This window comes from Trichoplax adhaerens, genomic scaffold, assembly GCF_000150275.1.
Source record: "Trichoplax adhaerens TRIADscaffold_35 genomic scaffold, whole genome shotgun sequence".
NCBI lineage: Eukaryota > Metazoa > Placozoa > Uniplacotomia > Trichoplacea > Trichoplacidae > Trichoplax > Trichoplax adhaerens.
Window position 1 is genome coordinate 364184 of NW_002060975.1, and position 16356 is coordinate 380539.

Below are 16356 nucleotides of genomic sequence, written 5' to 3' on the forward strand. Positions count from 1 at the left end.
AATACACCAAATTGGAATCATGAACTACGAATACCGCCAGTATGAGTTCTCCTCAAACTATAAGGACAACGAACTAAATCAAGTTGAACAATTTACGATATACAGCAATCAATAGATGGAGTATAGTAAACACAACGATACCGTGAATACATATTGAATGTGCAATGTAGCATATTGCATCTTGATGCAAAAGTTCGCCATATGCGTACGAAAAGTTAAAATGTATTGGCAAGATACAGTTTTAGGTAGGAAGGCAATAGGTTGCAGGCAAGCAGTTAATGCTTCATACTTTATCGTAAAACGCATTACTAAATATTTTATGCATTTACAGCTAGCTATTGGGCTAAATTGCTTTGTTATTCGGGTCATAGACAACAAAACGCGAACTTTGCTTACACTGTACATTGAATATAAGCTCTTCATGACGCATTCGCTATATGACATAGCACATCTGCGGGATTCATTATGTATAGTTAGCAGTAACTCCAACTTGTAAGGATTCTAACCGTACCATCACTAATCTACAATTATAGCACATTTAAATTAACAACTTATCAGGGGAATGTACTCTATTCGTAGTCTCTATCTCTTTCGCGACGACGATGTCTGTCCCTATCGCGATCCCTATTTCTTTCTCGGTCACGATCTACCGGGACATCTCTATCTTCTTCTCTTGCATTTTTAAGATGGGTCGGCGATCGTGAACTGCAATTACAAGAAGTATCATCTTATAAGTAAAGAAGTCTTATAGTATTTTATGCTGCATGAGTATAGCAAACAATATTCCGGAAAAGGATTATTATATAGTAGGTCTCAAATTTTTAAAGCCAATTAAAAACAATTCGAAGGCTATATCAATTATACCTGGTGATATGTCTATGGCCATACAATTTTTTTCTAAAACATCAGAAATTGCATTAGATTGTGCCAAAACTTACGTTCAAAAATATATTAGTACGTACTGTATATATAGAATGTTGACGATTGCAGATCGTATTTACCTTAAACTACGCGATATCGGCTTTAAATGCATAAAATTACAGAATCCCCCACGAGTACATTCCCTACGAAAATGTAACAACAAAAAAATGGATACTATATTATGCTCGGCAGATTTTTGGATCGACGGCATTTACATCATGTAACGCAAATGACAATTTACCCCATCTCATATTGTCTACAACAGGCTTCCCTGAAAGATTAAACATGTATCATCTCGGTGAGAATGAATCAAATATAAAATCACTCAGTGAACAATAATACCTGAAATCCGTTACTGGTGATAGCTCAGCAAAGATAGGATTACCTGGTAGATATATGCACATAAATCACGAACATTTACTGCTTATGCAATTAAATTAAAATTGTTGCTATTTCAAATTTAGTGAATTAAAGAAACCCACCATTGAACCATCGATTGTTCAAACTATTGACAGCTGCGCTCGCATGTTCTTCAGATCGAAACTATAAAAAAGTTTAGAAGAGGTCTTGAGGCGACATCACAATGCTACAATCAGTTTCAATCAAGTAGATACAGTACTCTAGAAAGACCTACCTTAACGTATACATTTCCAACAAGATGGTCTCCAAGATTGTCACAGACGTTCATTTCTTCGATTTCTCCATACTAAATATCGTATTTAAATCAAATTACAAGCGAATTTTAGATCTTAATTCCGGATGTCAGACAAAGGGTTAAATCATAGCTGCATAATACTGTCGTAACAGATAAGTTTGCTATCTGAACGTAACGTAATGCAACAACAAGTATTTTACTCTGACCTTTTCTTCCAGTTCGACGAAAATATCCTAAACATTTTGAAGGCAAGGAGATAGAACTTGTTTATTTCCATCACGACATAGTAAACATTGTTAACGTCTTTACTCACCTCATAATAATGATCGAAATGCTTTTGAGCATCTTCATCTGACATATTCGACTCTGTTAAAGGAACATATAAAATAATCAGTGCTAAACATTTGACTAATCGCACGAGCTGGTAATTGTAATCGGTCAACAGTGCCATAGGACAGTCCGCCTTGTGAAATCGCAACAGACTTAATGAATAATAATTCCAGAAATGGATTGCATGTTTACAACTATAAGGCGTCATTGGATACGAAGAATACAAATATAGTTCACGAATTTGTAGTTGATAGAAGCCGACGAAAGATAAGCAGAGATCTATAGTGCTCTTGGTATAATACAATAAACTAGAAATAAATAATCTGCAGTCAAGGAAGTAATATCTGTCTCAAATGTTTACCGTCAACTGTGCTAATATGAGTTTCAAATGCATAATAATACCTTAACAATTTTCTCTACTGGATTAATCTAAAGATTAAAACTCTTGAAAATGAATTACTCAAACGTAAAGCGTGTATTTGGCATAATGAAAGGTAATACAATTACCGCACTAAATTACCTGATCATGTAATCTTGTATAATTAATATACAGTATCTTGCTTATTAGACAAACAGTAACCGTTCGCTATTAACTTAACAACGTCAAATGTGGTGATATCACTGAGTGTGCAAGTACCATTAACCTATCAATGATACTAATTTACGAATTATTTCATAAACTATAATGTAAAAATTCGTTAACAATTTATGAAATTGCAATCCTATTTCATAACAAGCGATGCTGCATCTGATAAGAGTATAAATCATGAAGGCAAAAATAAGACTGCAACACGTTCAATAAGGCGAAACCACGTTTTTCTTACGTGCTTTGCGTGTTTTAGGAAAGTTAGCTACAACCCTCAAAGTTAAATTTTATTAGTATATATAGATTATATATTGATTCGATTCTTAGTTACTATTATAACAATCACGCAAATAATCGTCTTTAGCTTCGTCTAAACATGTATAAGCTGTAAAATAAGCAGGTTTAAGTGATGGGTAGCTAAAGAAAGAACAAGGGAAGTTAGTGTCGAAATTGACATCAAATATGCGTATAGTTACACTCTGGCAGTACGGCAGATTGCATTCTTAGTCTAAATATAATTTCACTTTGACCCATAGCTTTCGAGCGTAATATGAAGAAAAATAGTAATAGAACCTAGAGAAAGATATTTTGGACTTTCCCCTATCTGTTATAGGACATATAGCAAAATTATTGAAATTTTAATGTTTACAGAATCCAAGTGTGTACAAAAATAACGCGAAATAACGTATTTATGATACTGATGTAGACGATTTCGAACGTAACGATATCACGATATATCAAGCATAGCAAAGAGGGTCGTCTATTACCCACAAGTGATGGTAGACTTACTGTACGAGCCATCCGCTAACTGAACGGTATGTTGTGGATTTTGAAAGATATTTTGCATAACAATTGTCTAAAATCAATTGAGAAAAGGCATTACAAATAGGAAGGAAAGATATTAACGATAAGCTACAATGGTTACATGTTATTACTGTAGCACAGCCTGTACGCTGCAATGGCAACTTTATATCACGAATTTTAATTTTTGATGCATTAACTATATACCTTAATACGTGCTACATCACCGTATAGAGTAAATACAATTTGAATTGGCTAAATAGCAACTACTTCAATAAGTTGCTTAAATTTAACTTTAATTTATAATGTTGATATCGTAAAATAGTATTACAAACGAACTATAATTTTTAAGCGTAGGAGTGTTCTGCCTTCACTCTCGCGAAGGTAAGTATAAATAAACGATACACTTTGGTACTATCGCAAGATGGCTAATTTCAACTGGATTAGCTAATAGTAAGACGAGCACATATTTCTAAGATAAATTTAACCGAGTTCATCATTACAGCATAATACAGTATTAAGTTTGATAGATGATAAAACAGATACTGAAAGTTATATTTTTTACCTGACTAAACGTAGGTTTATTATGAAGTCTTGAGCATCTTTCTCCGTGGCGACAGGCACCAATTTTAAAATAGAACGAGCAATTTACTCTAAAATAAAGTGAAAAAGCATAAGATGGATAGTACCATTTTAAGTTAAGACATACGAGTACAGAAAAATACTGTATTTTACTATAAGCATTATCTCGTACTTGCAATGCATCTATCATCACAACTGTTTGATGCCTACTAAACTATCAAGTGTATACTGCATCGCCTGGGTGTAAAAATAATACTGCAGTAAATCTACTACTGTAGGTATGACATATATAGTGTAGACGATTAAAGATGAAATTTGAAACCACTATACTGTCAATACTATATAAGCTTAACTAGTAAACTGGCTTCGAACTCTGCTTACTAATGTACACTATCTTCATTTCAAGGATCATTAGCTTATCTAAATCCTAATTTACATTACTGTACATGGTATTGTGTTAGAATAGCGAAGCAGCTAATCAACAGTTGCTCAGGCAAGAGGATACACGGATGAAATTCTGGAATAAGATAATGGATCCGCTTGGAATGCGTACGCTCACGCTTACGCTTATGCTAAATTTTAGAATATTTCAGCTGAGACCCTAAGATTAAGTACGCTTGCATAGCCGTATATCTATCTATTCGTCTCTAATTCATTGATATGATATAAATCGCATGTACGATCATTCAGATGATACATTTTGAGCCTACCAATTTCACAAATGTTTTAGTGTGTACGTGTACAGTATATATATATATAGACGCGTGTAATTGATCGTATACGTGTACAACTATTAGCGAAAAGGAGCGAAAAGAAGTAAGATGTGGAGACAGTAAGAAATTACTTTTGCTACTTATTCCGTCAAGTTACACCATTTCTTGATGATGCCAGTTTAACAATCTATTGTCTCCTATCAAGACGAATCGACTGTCTAAATTACACCTACACGACTTCTCAAAAGTTCGCTGGCCATTTGAGTACTGTACAGAGTACAACTGTACATGCTGAGAAGCTTTCTCATCACTACCTGCCCGATCTTCATTATTACTCAAGCATCTACATCAGAATGAGTTTCACTGTGATCGTCCTTTAACGTGGTTTGTATAGCAATCCGCTGACACTACTGCCTGTGTTTATTAGACTCGAAAAAATAGTATCCTCGATGAATGTGATTGATGACTGCTGTTGGGAGTCAATTACGCTATCTTCATCGTTTAACTTTGAAAGCTTGGAAGTGATACAGAATCAATTGTCAATTTCCACTTTATACCAGTGATATCTACTTTCGAAGGCCAATGTATTCATAGTAAAACTTCACAACAACGCAAAATTAAGGATTTTAAAATGGTCAAGGAAATTTCTCAACTATGTCCTGTACGAATCTCCTCTACCATTCCGATGGTATTGGGAGTCAAATTTAGCCCATCAGATTGTATTTAAATGCCATTTTCTTGAATTTACGCCTACTATTTTCCCTCTATCTATACATCTGCTTACTTGTCCTTTTCTGTGCCAAAGATGGAAGCTAAATACTCCGCCATGTCTTTGAAAGTTCAGTGAATCAGCAAAGGCTTTCAAAACTGTCTATGAAAAACGGCACGATGACGATTCACACACCATCTACGCGACCCGTCGCGTTGGAGAAGATCGAAAAGCAGCGGTAAAGTGACAATCTTTACAGCTTTTTGTACTGAAATGCTATACCATGACTGTTACTGGACTCCACTGTTACCACTACTGTACTGAACAGTAGAAAGTAAAGTGAAAGATACTGCTTTGGTACAGTACACTGTACACTGTACACTGTATTCGCTGACATGGCTGAGTCTAGACCTGAGAAAGGTTCGGTTCAATACCTTTATGGTCTCTATGGCTGACTCATAACTGTGAAAAATTGGACTCCAAATCCAATACTGTTAAGTCACTGCACTACCGTACAGTGTACAGTACTTACAGTACAGTACTGTGCACTGTAGACTATTGTAGTCATCGCGATTGTACTGTACTGTACTGTTTGCGCATGATTAACATACTGTACTGTACACTGAGTACAGTAGTAATGGTGTACACTCACAGTACTGTACTGTACTGTACACTATCATTGAGCGAGCGACTGCAGTAAAAGTACGTCACTACTTGGATGAGTTCAGAAAACTGGACGAGTGATCCGCGGTGAAGGAATTCAAAACTAATCATGAATCTGGAAAAAACTACTGATGAAGAAAAAGTCAACGTCTGTAGACTATATACCAATCCGTTTTCGTTAAAGTTTAAAATGCTATAGGTTCAAGCATTAACTGTGTTGCTGTCTTGCATCATCGATGGTAGTATGCTGTCGGAGTAAATAAGAATACTACGGTAGTTAGGATTCGTTGATAACCGGTACACAAGATGAATTTCGTGATTATACAATAGAATTATTATATATTGTAAAAGCCAATCTTTGGACACTGTTTGTAAAAGTGCATTAACAAGTGTAGGGTATAGTTAGATATACTATTACTGTAAGGTAAGGTAGTGTATAGAATTCCAGACGGATGCGTTATCCAATGGTACAGTAGTTGCGAAAGATGTTATGCACTTCGGCCACTATATGATTATGTTATACAGTATGTTGTATGTAATTATTAACTGTTCAATGACGTACTTTGTGTTTACGTTTGAAGCTGTGCAAGTGATGATATATTGTAGACATATACGTTAAAGCTTAAAGGGAAGCTTTTTAGTCTACGCTTAGCGATCAGTATGGCAGTAACGACAGTACTGGAATTAAATTCTCGATTTACGTAGATGATGATTACACTAGATTTTATCAAAATTGATCTTGCAGATAAGTTGCATCATACGCGTACGTAGGCAAACCGTAAACGTAAGTAGTACTTACTGTGCAGTAAGGATGTACTTACGGTACTCTAATGTATGGTGTACTTTACATTATATGTGTCAGTAGTTTACTGGACGTAATCATCTACTGTATACAGTACGCGTATACTATATAGATGTACAGTTACTTAGAAGATTAATGGCAACTACTTGCAATGTTGTGCAGCAGTTTCGGATGTAAGAATCGACTTTTAGGAATGTAATCCCTTTCCAAAGTCGGGTGAAACGTAGTTAAATACTGTTATTAGTCTAGTATGAGTTGACTGGGCACATAAAAATGTCTCTTACAACGCTAAACTTTTCCATGGAATATACGTAGTATGGTATTTCATCCTCTGGCTGCAACGAAGAACGTTACTATAACTACATATGCACAGAGTGTAACATAGGCTAAAATTCAACTGAGTTTTAGTTTACATTATTGAACGCCTTTGCTGCTAAAGTATACATAAATTAATTGCTCTATTTTGGCAATCACTTCTTTACTTCGAGTCACTGGAAGAATTAATATATGAGTTTTCCTACGCATACTTAAGAATAAAAGAACAGATACCATAGTCATTCATCTAGATAATGATTATACTTTGATCGCTATTTTTCATAAATTGTGATAATGCCTTGCTCATGTTGTCAAGAATCAATAACGATTTGAATGACTTATCTTCACTTTTTGTCTACATTGTTTTCTGCCTTCTTGTTCTTGTTATCGTGATTACATTATAGGGTTGGATTCTTGTTTCTACCATTTGCATGGGTAATTAATATTGTATGGTTTTATAAATATGCTTTTACAACACCACCTTTCCAAGGCCAAGCCGAAATTAAAAAGTGTAAGCTGACTACAACAAAACCGGCATATTTCTAAATAGCTTTGCTTCATAGTTAACGCAATAAATTTGAATCCTACTGCTACTGAGTCTGCACTTAAGGGACATTCTAGTTTATTGAAACTTAATAAATCATAGACTATAATTTAATTTAATTATTATATTTACAGATGTTATTAGGTCAGCTATCGGAACTATCATCTTTCTGATAGCGTTCATCATTTGGAATGTTGAATTTCAGCGAAATCGTCAAAGTTGGGGAGCGATTGGAGATACCTTATCTTTTGTCATACCGAAAGGAGCGTAATCCCAATGGGTTAATTTATAATTTTTCCTACTTAATACAGCAATTGATTGAGTTACCAAAATCGAATTCTCATTATTTACGCATATCTATGCTAGCGATTTGCTGCAACCTTATTTGTTAATGTCGTATCAACTACGTTACAGTATATAGTACATGCAGCGATCAAGGTATATTTCATTATTGCTGACTTAAAAATGATGGTCTGTTTGCCTACAATAACGATATAACAACGATAGAGCTGTAAAAAAATTGACGAATTTTAATCGTTCCATTTACTGAACGTACTAGTCTCTCTTTTCGACCACAAAGACTATGCATGATGTTATGTTAAAATTGTTCTGCGTTGTTTCTAATTTTATTGTACATAAATTATCCATGTATCGTTTATCAATAACTTGATGTATATGATCCGAATACAAAAGAGTGAATATTAAAAATTGAGCAAGCGTTGAAAATGACATCGTTAATGATTAATGTGATTGATTAATATGGCGTAAATAGTTCCTTTCATTTTATGAATTCATTAGCGTTCGTTGATCATTCCTTCATAGCAGATGTAAGGTATGACAAATGCATTCGTTGTAGTCCTGTCATCACTAAAAAAAAATGATATACAATACTTTAACATTCTTTTGAAGGAAGGAAAAAATTCACTTCAAGTTCCGAGGATATACTCGTACATAGCTAATCAATCAATCAATCAATATCCAGCTTACTACACGTGTGTCATCTGCACTGCAAATGACTGCCGTTCTAGTGGTGTTGTACAATTAGTTTCAATATTATATTATCTACTGTAGTATTCATATTTTGCACACTTGAGAGCGTATGCATTGTGCAACCAATTTACTGTATATGTGATAAGTTGGAGTGGTTAACCATTGACCGATGTCATTAATGTTGTGCTTGTCCGTATTTTTTTTGAATGATCAACTTAGTACAGTTATATTGTATACTTTCTACAGTATGTATACATTACACTAGCACCAACACCTACAGTCCACATGATACCGACTGTACAATGTACATGATGTACATTGCACAGTATCCAAGTGCTAAAGCAGAGACTTGTGAAGAGGAAACCGATTTCCTCTTCAAGGTCCTTACAAATAAGCAAGGTCAAGCTTGTAGCCCGTACTTGATCTACCGTGGTGTACAGTGTACAGTACAGTAGAGTAGTACAGGGCTGTATTGTACACTGTACACTGTACAGTACAGTACTGTACTGTACAGTACGCTGAGTATCTGAGTAATCGGGGTTATTATGGCTGGGCCTACTGTACAGTCAGCACTCAGCAGTACTACCGTATGTTGCACAGTGCATACTGAGCACTAGTGAGCAGTCTACAGTACAGTACTGAACATGGCGTTTGAGCGTCTGATCTTGGATTGAACAAAACACTATACCGCTTTGTATGGTACACAAGCACAGTACTGTATGCAGTTGGCAAAGGCTTTACTGTAGACTGTAGAGTATGTACTGTAAAAGCAAAATGAAACAGTGTTGCTGTGTTTCGTATCGCCTCAGCCCACAATGCAGTGCAAACTGTACAGTACACTGTACTGTACAGTAATGGATACCAGTACAGCAGCACAGTACAGTTTGCTGTGCGAGTACAGTATATTCAAAGTGAGGACGGTAAACTAAAGGTCATTTATGAAGTTCGCTTATCCTTCGCATCACCGTTACAACTTGGCAGTCGTGTAGTCGTGTACAATATTGCAGCCCTTCCCTTGACTTGATTCTTCTGCCTTCACTAAATCATCAACAACGAAGGAGATAAAGCCAACTTGGATCATTCACTGTGTATAGTTTACTGAATTCCCGACAAATTGAAGAGCACTTATGTCGATTTAGTTGAACGATACGGACTGGATTGACAGTACCTCATTGGGCCTTGTGCGTATATCAACAAAACTGCGATATGTAAGTATCATGCAATCAATCATTTCCTAATTTTGTTTGCAGTATTGTGCTGTACTTGAATGATCGCGTCGAAAATTCACTATGGATGGATATTCTCGTATTTGCCAAATCGATACGATCTTGTATCATTGATAGACAGCGCTAGCACTGTACTACTACACCTACCTTGACCGTTCTTCATCCTTGCTGACCGCCGGCCTAAATGTTGACTGCATCATCATGCTCGATGTGATGACGTTACTTACTGTATCTAGTAATCTAGTATGATCGATATTGCTAAGATAGTCAAAACTAGTCATGATCTCGTCGACCGAGTTGTAGGCTATGGTTAACGATAATTAATTTAGCAAATACTTGAACGTGCATCAATGTGTCCAGTGTATGGTGACAGTGCCTATTTTAGCATGCCACAATGTAGTACTTGTTGTACAGTAGACTAAAAGTGTTGCCTACTGTGCTGGATACTGCTCTACACGTACAGTACTGTATAGTACAGTCTACAGTACGTGATTGTGTTTTAGCACAACATCAACGGTATACTGTACACTATAATATCGCACCGGTGACGAGATTCGCTGTACTTTATATGTACACAGTATGAACGATCTTATATATATACAGTAGTATGATATTTACTGGACACTTCCACAGTTTGCATACTGAATCCCTGCACTAATGACATTGCAACATCAACAATTGCTGTTCAACAGATCCGATCATCAATTGATAGTATTCCGTTATCGGCTGAATAAAAGCTAAATATATTGGAGTCATCCGTGAACAAGTCTTATGTAGGCAACATTTCACGATCATTTCCCTATACAGCGGCGTAAAAATAAGCCATGTTTGAATATTACTAGAACCCGTACAGTAGGCTGTATGCTAATCGATGCTAAGCTACTTATGCATACAGAACGACTCCTAAAAACGACCACTGTCGTAAATTAGAAACTTTTCCATCATCCGTGAACAAGTCTTATGTAGGCAACATTTCACGATCATCTCCCTTTTCAGCGGTGTAAAAATAAGCCATGTTTGAATATTACTGGAACCCGTACAGTAGACTGTATGCTAATCGATGCTAAGCTACTTATGCATACAGAACGACTCCTAAAAACGACCACTGTCGTAAATTAGAAACTTTTCCATCATCCGTGAACAAGTCTTATGTAGGCAACATTTCACGATCATCTCCCTTTTCAGCGGTGTAAAAATAAGCCATGTTTGAATATTACTGGAACCCGTACAGTAGACTGTATGCTAATCGATGCTAAGCTACTTATGCATACAGAACGACTCCTAAAAACGACCACTGTCGTAAATTAAAAACTTTTCCATCATTGCTGTCATTGCTACTGTATCTCATGTTGGATTTGTTGAACAAGCGTTATGTCAAGTTTGGTCATTTTCCTACTGCTAAAAGAACCTTAGACATGTTCATTTGACTTGTCAAGTGGTTCAAACGATGAAATTCATGACAGCACTGTCGATTATTAATAGGGCGGAAACTGTTATGCATATATCGATGTGGAGAGGAAAAAAACTTCATAGCACACAGCTGTACAGTACTCTACTCTACTGCTCGGTACAACTGTGACGTAGTTATGCGCTTCACCCTCTTCCTTCCAGCCGGCCTCGGTACTCTGGTCGAGGGGGAGTTGACAATGCTTCACCTGTGTCATGACGGCCGTGACGCATAGCGGTGTTTTTTTTGTCATACCTTGATGGGTATGACGCGTCTTGAACACTGACTCGACAGTAAGCTTCATAATCCCTAGAGTACGCTCGCATCTATTCACCCTGATTGGAAACTATGGATACGCGACCATTGCTGTCGGGGCGGATAGAAAGAAGAAGCAAGGCCTTCTACAGCAATGGACTAGAGTAAATGCTAATCCATGACTTGCTGCTTTCTTCCAAAAATAGACAATAATAATAAATCATGATGCCACCAATTGACGGATGCATGTCTCGTGTTGTCGTCTAAAAGTAGAAAGTTGGACAAACACCATTTGATCCAACATGTTACGGTAGTGGTTAAGCCTTGTCGTCGTTCAATCGACTTGAGCGATTTGACAGCATTGCATGATAACGATATCAAGGTATAGTTGACAAATGACCAAATTTGATCAAGAAAATATGGCAATTTTATGCTTCTCATCTTAGGGTCATCACGGCATCTCCACTTCATTGATTTATTTATTTATTCAATTAAATTTCACGCAAGCAAAAGCGAACCATCAGCAATCGACACAGTCGTTCAATCGTTATTAAAGTAGCCATATCTATTTTCGTACTCATGACTATTTAATGCAATATCGCATAAGTGATCGCAAATCGTTCAATCAGTGACATAAGTTAATACTCTTTGGCCCCTTTTTTGCTACCGTGCTATCTCGGATAATTCAATTGGATACTGTATTGACATTGGCGTTACTTGAATTAGTTATAACAACAAATGATACTGAAAATATTGTAACCTATTCTAGTAGCCTTTGAGAAACTGTATAGGTCATCGCCTTACAGTACAGTATATTAAAAAAAATAGATGAGTCAACGTGCAAAGTAGTTATGCTTGTTGTTTGTGTAATGAAATCAGGCAAACTTGATTTCTTTCTCTCCTGGCTCATAGCCTGTTGTATTACGATTAGTGTTGTCGATATGATACACTTTGCATTTTCTAGCTATCATAAATGAAACACTGACAACGTTCTCATCGAGCACTCGTATCTCCAATTCTGTTGTTTTTATACCAGTTTTATGGACGCTATTAGCGTCTACAATCGAATCTTGTCTACCATTAAAAAATTAAACCTACAGAGTGTTGCCGTGGCTGGGTAATGGAATTGTACATCATTGACATGGCATACAATAGGTCTAAATACCGTTGTAAGTACTAATTGCTCTATGAGATGAGTCAACAAAGCTTTCATTTTAACTTTTGAATCCCTGTCTGTTTTCATAATTCGCTCACCTTGAGATTGGATGATAAAGTCATATTCGCAAAACATTCTTTTGACTATAAATCTGTAAAATTTGTAAACTAGTTGTACAGTACACATATGGATTGTGTTGCACTGGATGCATATCCACCTATGAAGCCATTACTTCACTATCCGTAACGCTACTTGACTACGACTATATTGAATGTTGGCGGATTAATCCGTAAAGTAAACGTAAATAAAATAATAACTAAAACAAATAACGATGCCAAAATAAACTTAGCATCGAAGGTTATTAAATAGCGGACTAGAGTATACCGAATGTCTACGCTGATTCAAATAAAGTTATACAACCACATAGCCAGATATTTCTATGTAATGACTACTATTACTAAGCAGACAGTAGACTACAAGATCAAGAAATGAAGTACTTGATAGCTATCATCTTGCAAGCTTGCCAACGTTATGTTATATCAAACTCTTATAAAGAGAGCGAATGAAAGAAGTCTTCTATTACCTACAATTGTTGGAGGTTGTGGCTGGTGAAACGACGATAGTAAACTCTTCTAATATTCAGATATAGTAGTCCTTAATTCAAGCTTCTAAACTATTCCAACAGTAGACTGCCGCTCCCAAATGATATCAAATGGATAGCTAATGATTGAACGACGCTATCATAAATCGATAATATAAGACTGGTAAATGAGTATGAAGTCAATGAGAAATCATACTATTTGTTTGGAGACTCCATAGCCTTCTCTGTACCAATTCATTATTAACGACTCTCATGAGTCACAATGGGCATAGTCTTTATAATGACTTCAGGACTATGTTTATAATTTTCGATAGTTCTTTAGAGGCTAAGTGAAGCTACTGTTAAAATTTAAAATAATTATTTGCGTGTTGAAATCTACAGCTCTAGAACAATTTCTACAACAATTATGAATTATTCAGAAAGAGAATAAACTATGTTTATTGGCACGTTTCGACCATTTTAAACTCATCGCCTAAACTTTAGCCCCTAAAATGTAACCAACGTTTATTGTTGTATTCTACCACACAAGCATATGAAAATATTCGTAGCAGTAATGAATTTCTAATTTACGGTGTTACTACAGCATTTGTAGCATTATAAACTGACAACATAATTTAATCCTTGGGATTACGGAACTCTCAATGATACACTCTTCTCGTGGCCGGATCCTGTTGACGGATTGCATTTGATGAAGTCAACTTTCCATACTACTTGTACAGTACAAACTTCAAAATTGATCACTGACAACTGTGACTTGCTCGCCCATTACGGTACTATTTAATATTTTGAACTTATTGTCGACATAACTGAATCCTGGAGAATACTGTATAGTCAAGTACACAGTTGTCGTTGTACTTGATTATTTTTCAAATTTCTACTAATAATGAAACTACTACTCAATACTAGAATATAAGCCGATAATACAGTGTATAATATTGGTAAACAACTAGACATCGTATAAGAACTATACTAAATACTATGTTAGCCCTTTTATATTATTATTTTCTTAACTGGATGACAAAAAACATTAAAGCGATCATTGTCTACGGCGTTGAGTGACCAACCGCTGTGCTGCAGGATCAGAGTAATATTTATCACTTGAACGGCCAGGACATAAATAGTTACTTGTATGAATAAAAAAAATAATAAAATATCAAAAGAATCTGGGATCGTTAAGGATTCAAGTTAAATCGCAGCATTGTATTTTAGCACAGTGAAATCTGTAGTCAATGATATGTAATATCATAATCAAAGCTTACCTTCTTTAATCTTTATCGTTATTTAACTGACACATTTCTTTCAAGTAAAATAGACGGATTATTCTGAAATCAAAAGTACACTTCAGAGGTAATGACTTTACGAGTTGGAGAGCTCCTATTATTCCCTTATTTACTTATTAGCATGCTATGAGTATGTTGTTGTATAGCATCGCATCAAAGATACTAAATTACTGCTAAGAGTAGTATTTTCAACTCGCCTCATGTCAGAAACGATCATTGATCACGCCGAGACAGTTTAAGTTTGTAGCTCATTTATAGCATCCTTCAGTCAAAAATATGATCAATATTTAATAAAATTCCTTACAATTAACTCTAGATCATGGGATGATACAGCTTTGTTGATGATGCTGGAATAATTTTAAAATGTGATTACACGATCAAGCGATAATGAGAAAACAACATCTTTGTTTATTTTATAAGAAAAAGGAGTTATTGTTACCATTTTCTTAAAATTATCTATTGTACATTAACAAGGATAATTTGCAATAACTATAGCTAAAATTATTATAGCATTGTAACTGGCATACGCCTACAGTCGATGCTGCAACTAGAAATGCACTTTCGATAAAATTTCATTTTGCAATCTTAGCAACAATCGTTACAGCTCTTGTTGTCAATTATTTGGTATGTTATCACCATTATTTCGACAAGCAAGTACTTCTCTATGACATAACGATAAACTATAACTATACAAGTATGTGATGACCGCTTGTCTGACTAACTTTCATATGACAGTATCTGTTCCCGGCTAAAGCTATAAAATGAGTAACCATCATAATTAAGCAAAATATAAGAAAAAGTTACAACACCAACTGACGCAACTATGATGTTTACTTTCAACAAGTTACTATCGAATTCATTGGTCTAAATGATGATAATTACTAAACTACTTTAGAATTTCAAACTCGCATTAGAGGTCATGGTCAGCTAATTAACATATCGGGGAATCATCATAGCATGTGAATATTATTTGACATAAAACCTTCCTGTGTGTTGTAAGGTAATTGATAATTCGCTAATAGTACTAATAATTAATTCTGTCGTGTTTCCCATGTTGAATGCATGGTTCACTGTAGTACGCGATAGTTAGAGTTTACTACAATACTTTGGCATCTCATGTAACCTTCTGATCGATGGAACTTTAACTCGACCTTGGCCTTTAATTCTTAATCAGTTAAGAATACAGCAGTAACGTTATTACGTCATCGTTTTATCGGAAACTAATGCCAGTCCATCATTTGAATTTTTAACACTGATTTCAAATGAAACTAAAAAATATTAATTCCAGTAACGTTCGTCCCAGATCTAATAATATCTACACAATCCGTACCTTTGCTATATAGTATTCGATAGCATAGATGACATGGCAAATGGTTAGCCAGTAAATACAAATTAAACTACAGTACTTATGTATTCTTTAATTAAATTAATTCACTATAGTGCAAATAGAATTTATCCTTTTCCAGTTATTAATATAATACGATGTTTTACAAGTGCACTATATTTTCTTAATTATGACTTATACTTAAACTTTCACAATTTCATTGTTAAATATTTTACTTACTACATGCTTGACAGTTAGTATTTTCCAAAGGTAGTGATTTTCTTCCCATCTTTTAACCTTCGTTATACATGGTTTACAAATAAACTATCGAAGCTTTAAACTATTTCTACTACTACAGTACAATTTGCAATAATCTCTTGTCACTAGGTAATATTACATACCATTATTAGCTGAGATCCAACGTAGCTTTTTTAAATGATATTTTATTACTTCTTG

General features: G+C 35.3%; 2 protein-coding genes across 2 annotated transcripts; one reads left to right on the forward strand and one right to left on the reverse strand.

Moving 5' to 3' along the window:
- Nucleotides 1-997: 997 nt before the first annotated feature.
- On the reverse strand, nt 998-5416 carry TRIADDRAFT_33482 (uncharacterized protein; the record flags this gene model as incomplete). Its single annotated transcript, XM_002118040.1, has 10 exons — nt 998-1064; nt 1163-1192; nt 1264-1306; nt 1404-1464; nt 1556-1627; nt 1783-1809; nt 1890-1942; nt 3282-3348; nt 3859-3946; nt 5373-5416. The coding sequence occupies 10 exons, from the start codon at nt 5414-5416 to the stop codon at nt 998-1000; spliced, it is 552 nt and encodes a 183-aa protein (XP_002118076.1).
- A 653-nt stretch (nt 5417-6069) lies between these two features.
- TRIADDRAFT_38513 (expressed hypothetical protein) lies at nt 6070-8340 on the forward strand (the record flags this gene model as incomplete). The annotated part of the gene is made up of 3 exons (XM_002118015.1): nt 6070-6131; nt 7482-7588; nt 7756-8340. The coding sequence occupies 3 exons, from the start codon at nt 6070-6072 to the stop codon at nt 7890-7892; spliced, it is 306 nt and encodes a 101-aa protein (XP_002118051.1). The 3' UTR covers nt 7893-8340.
- Between the last annotated feature and the right edge of the window lie 8016 nt (nt 8341-16356).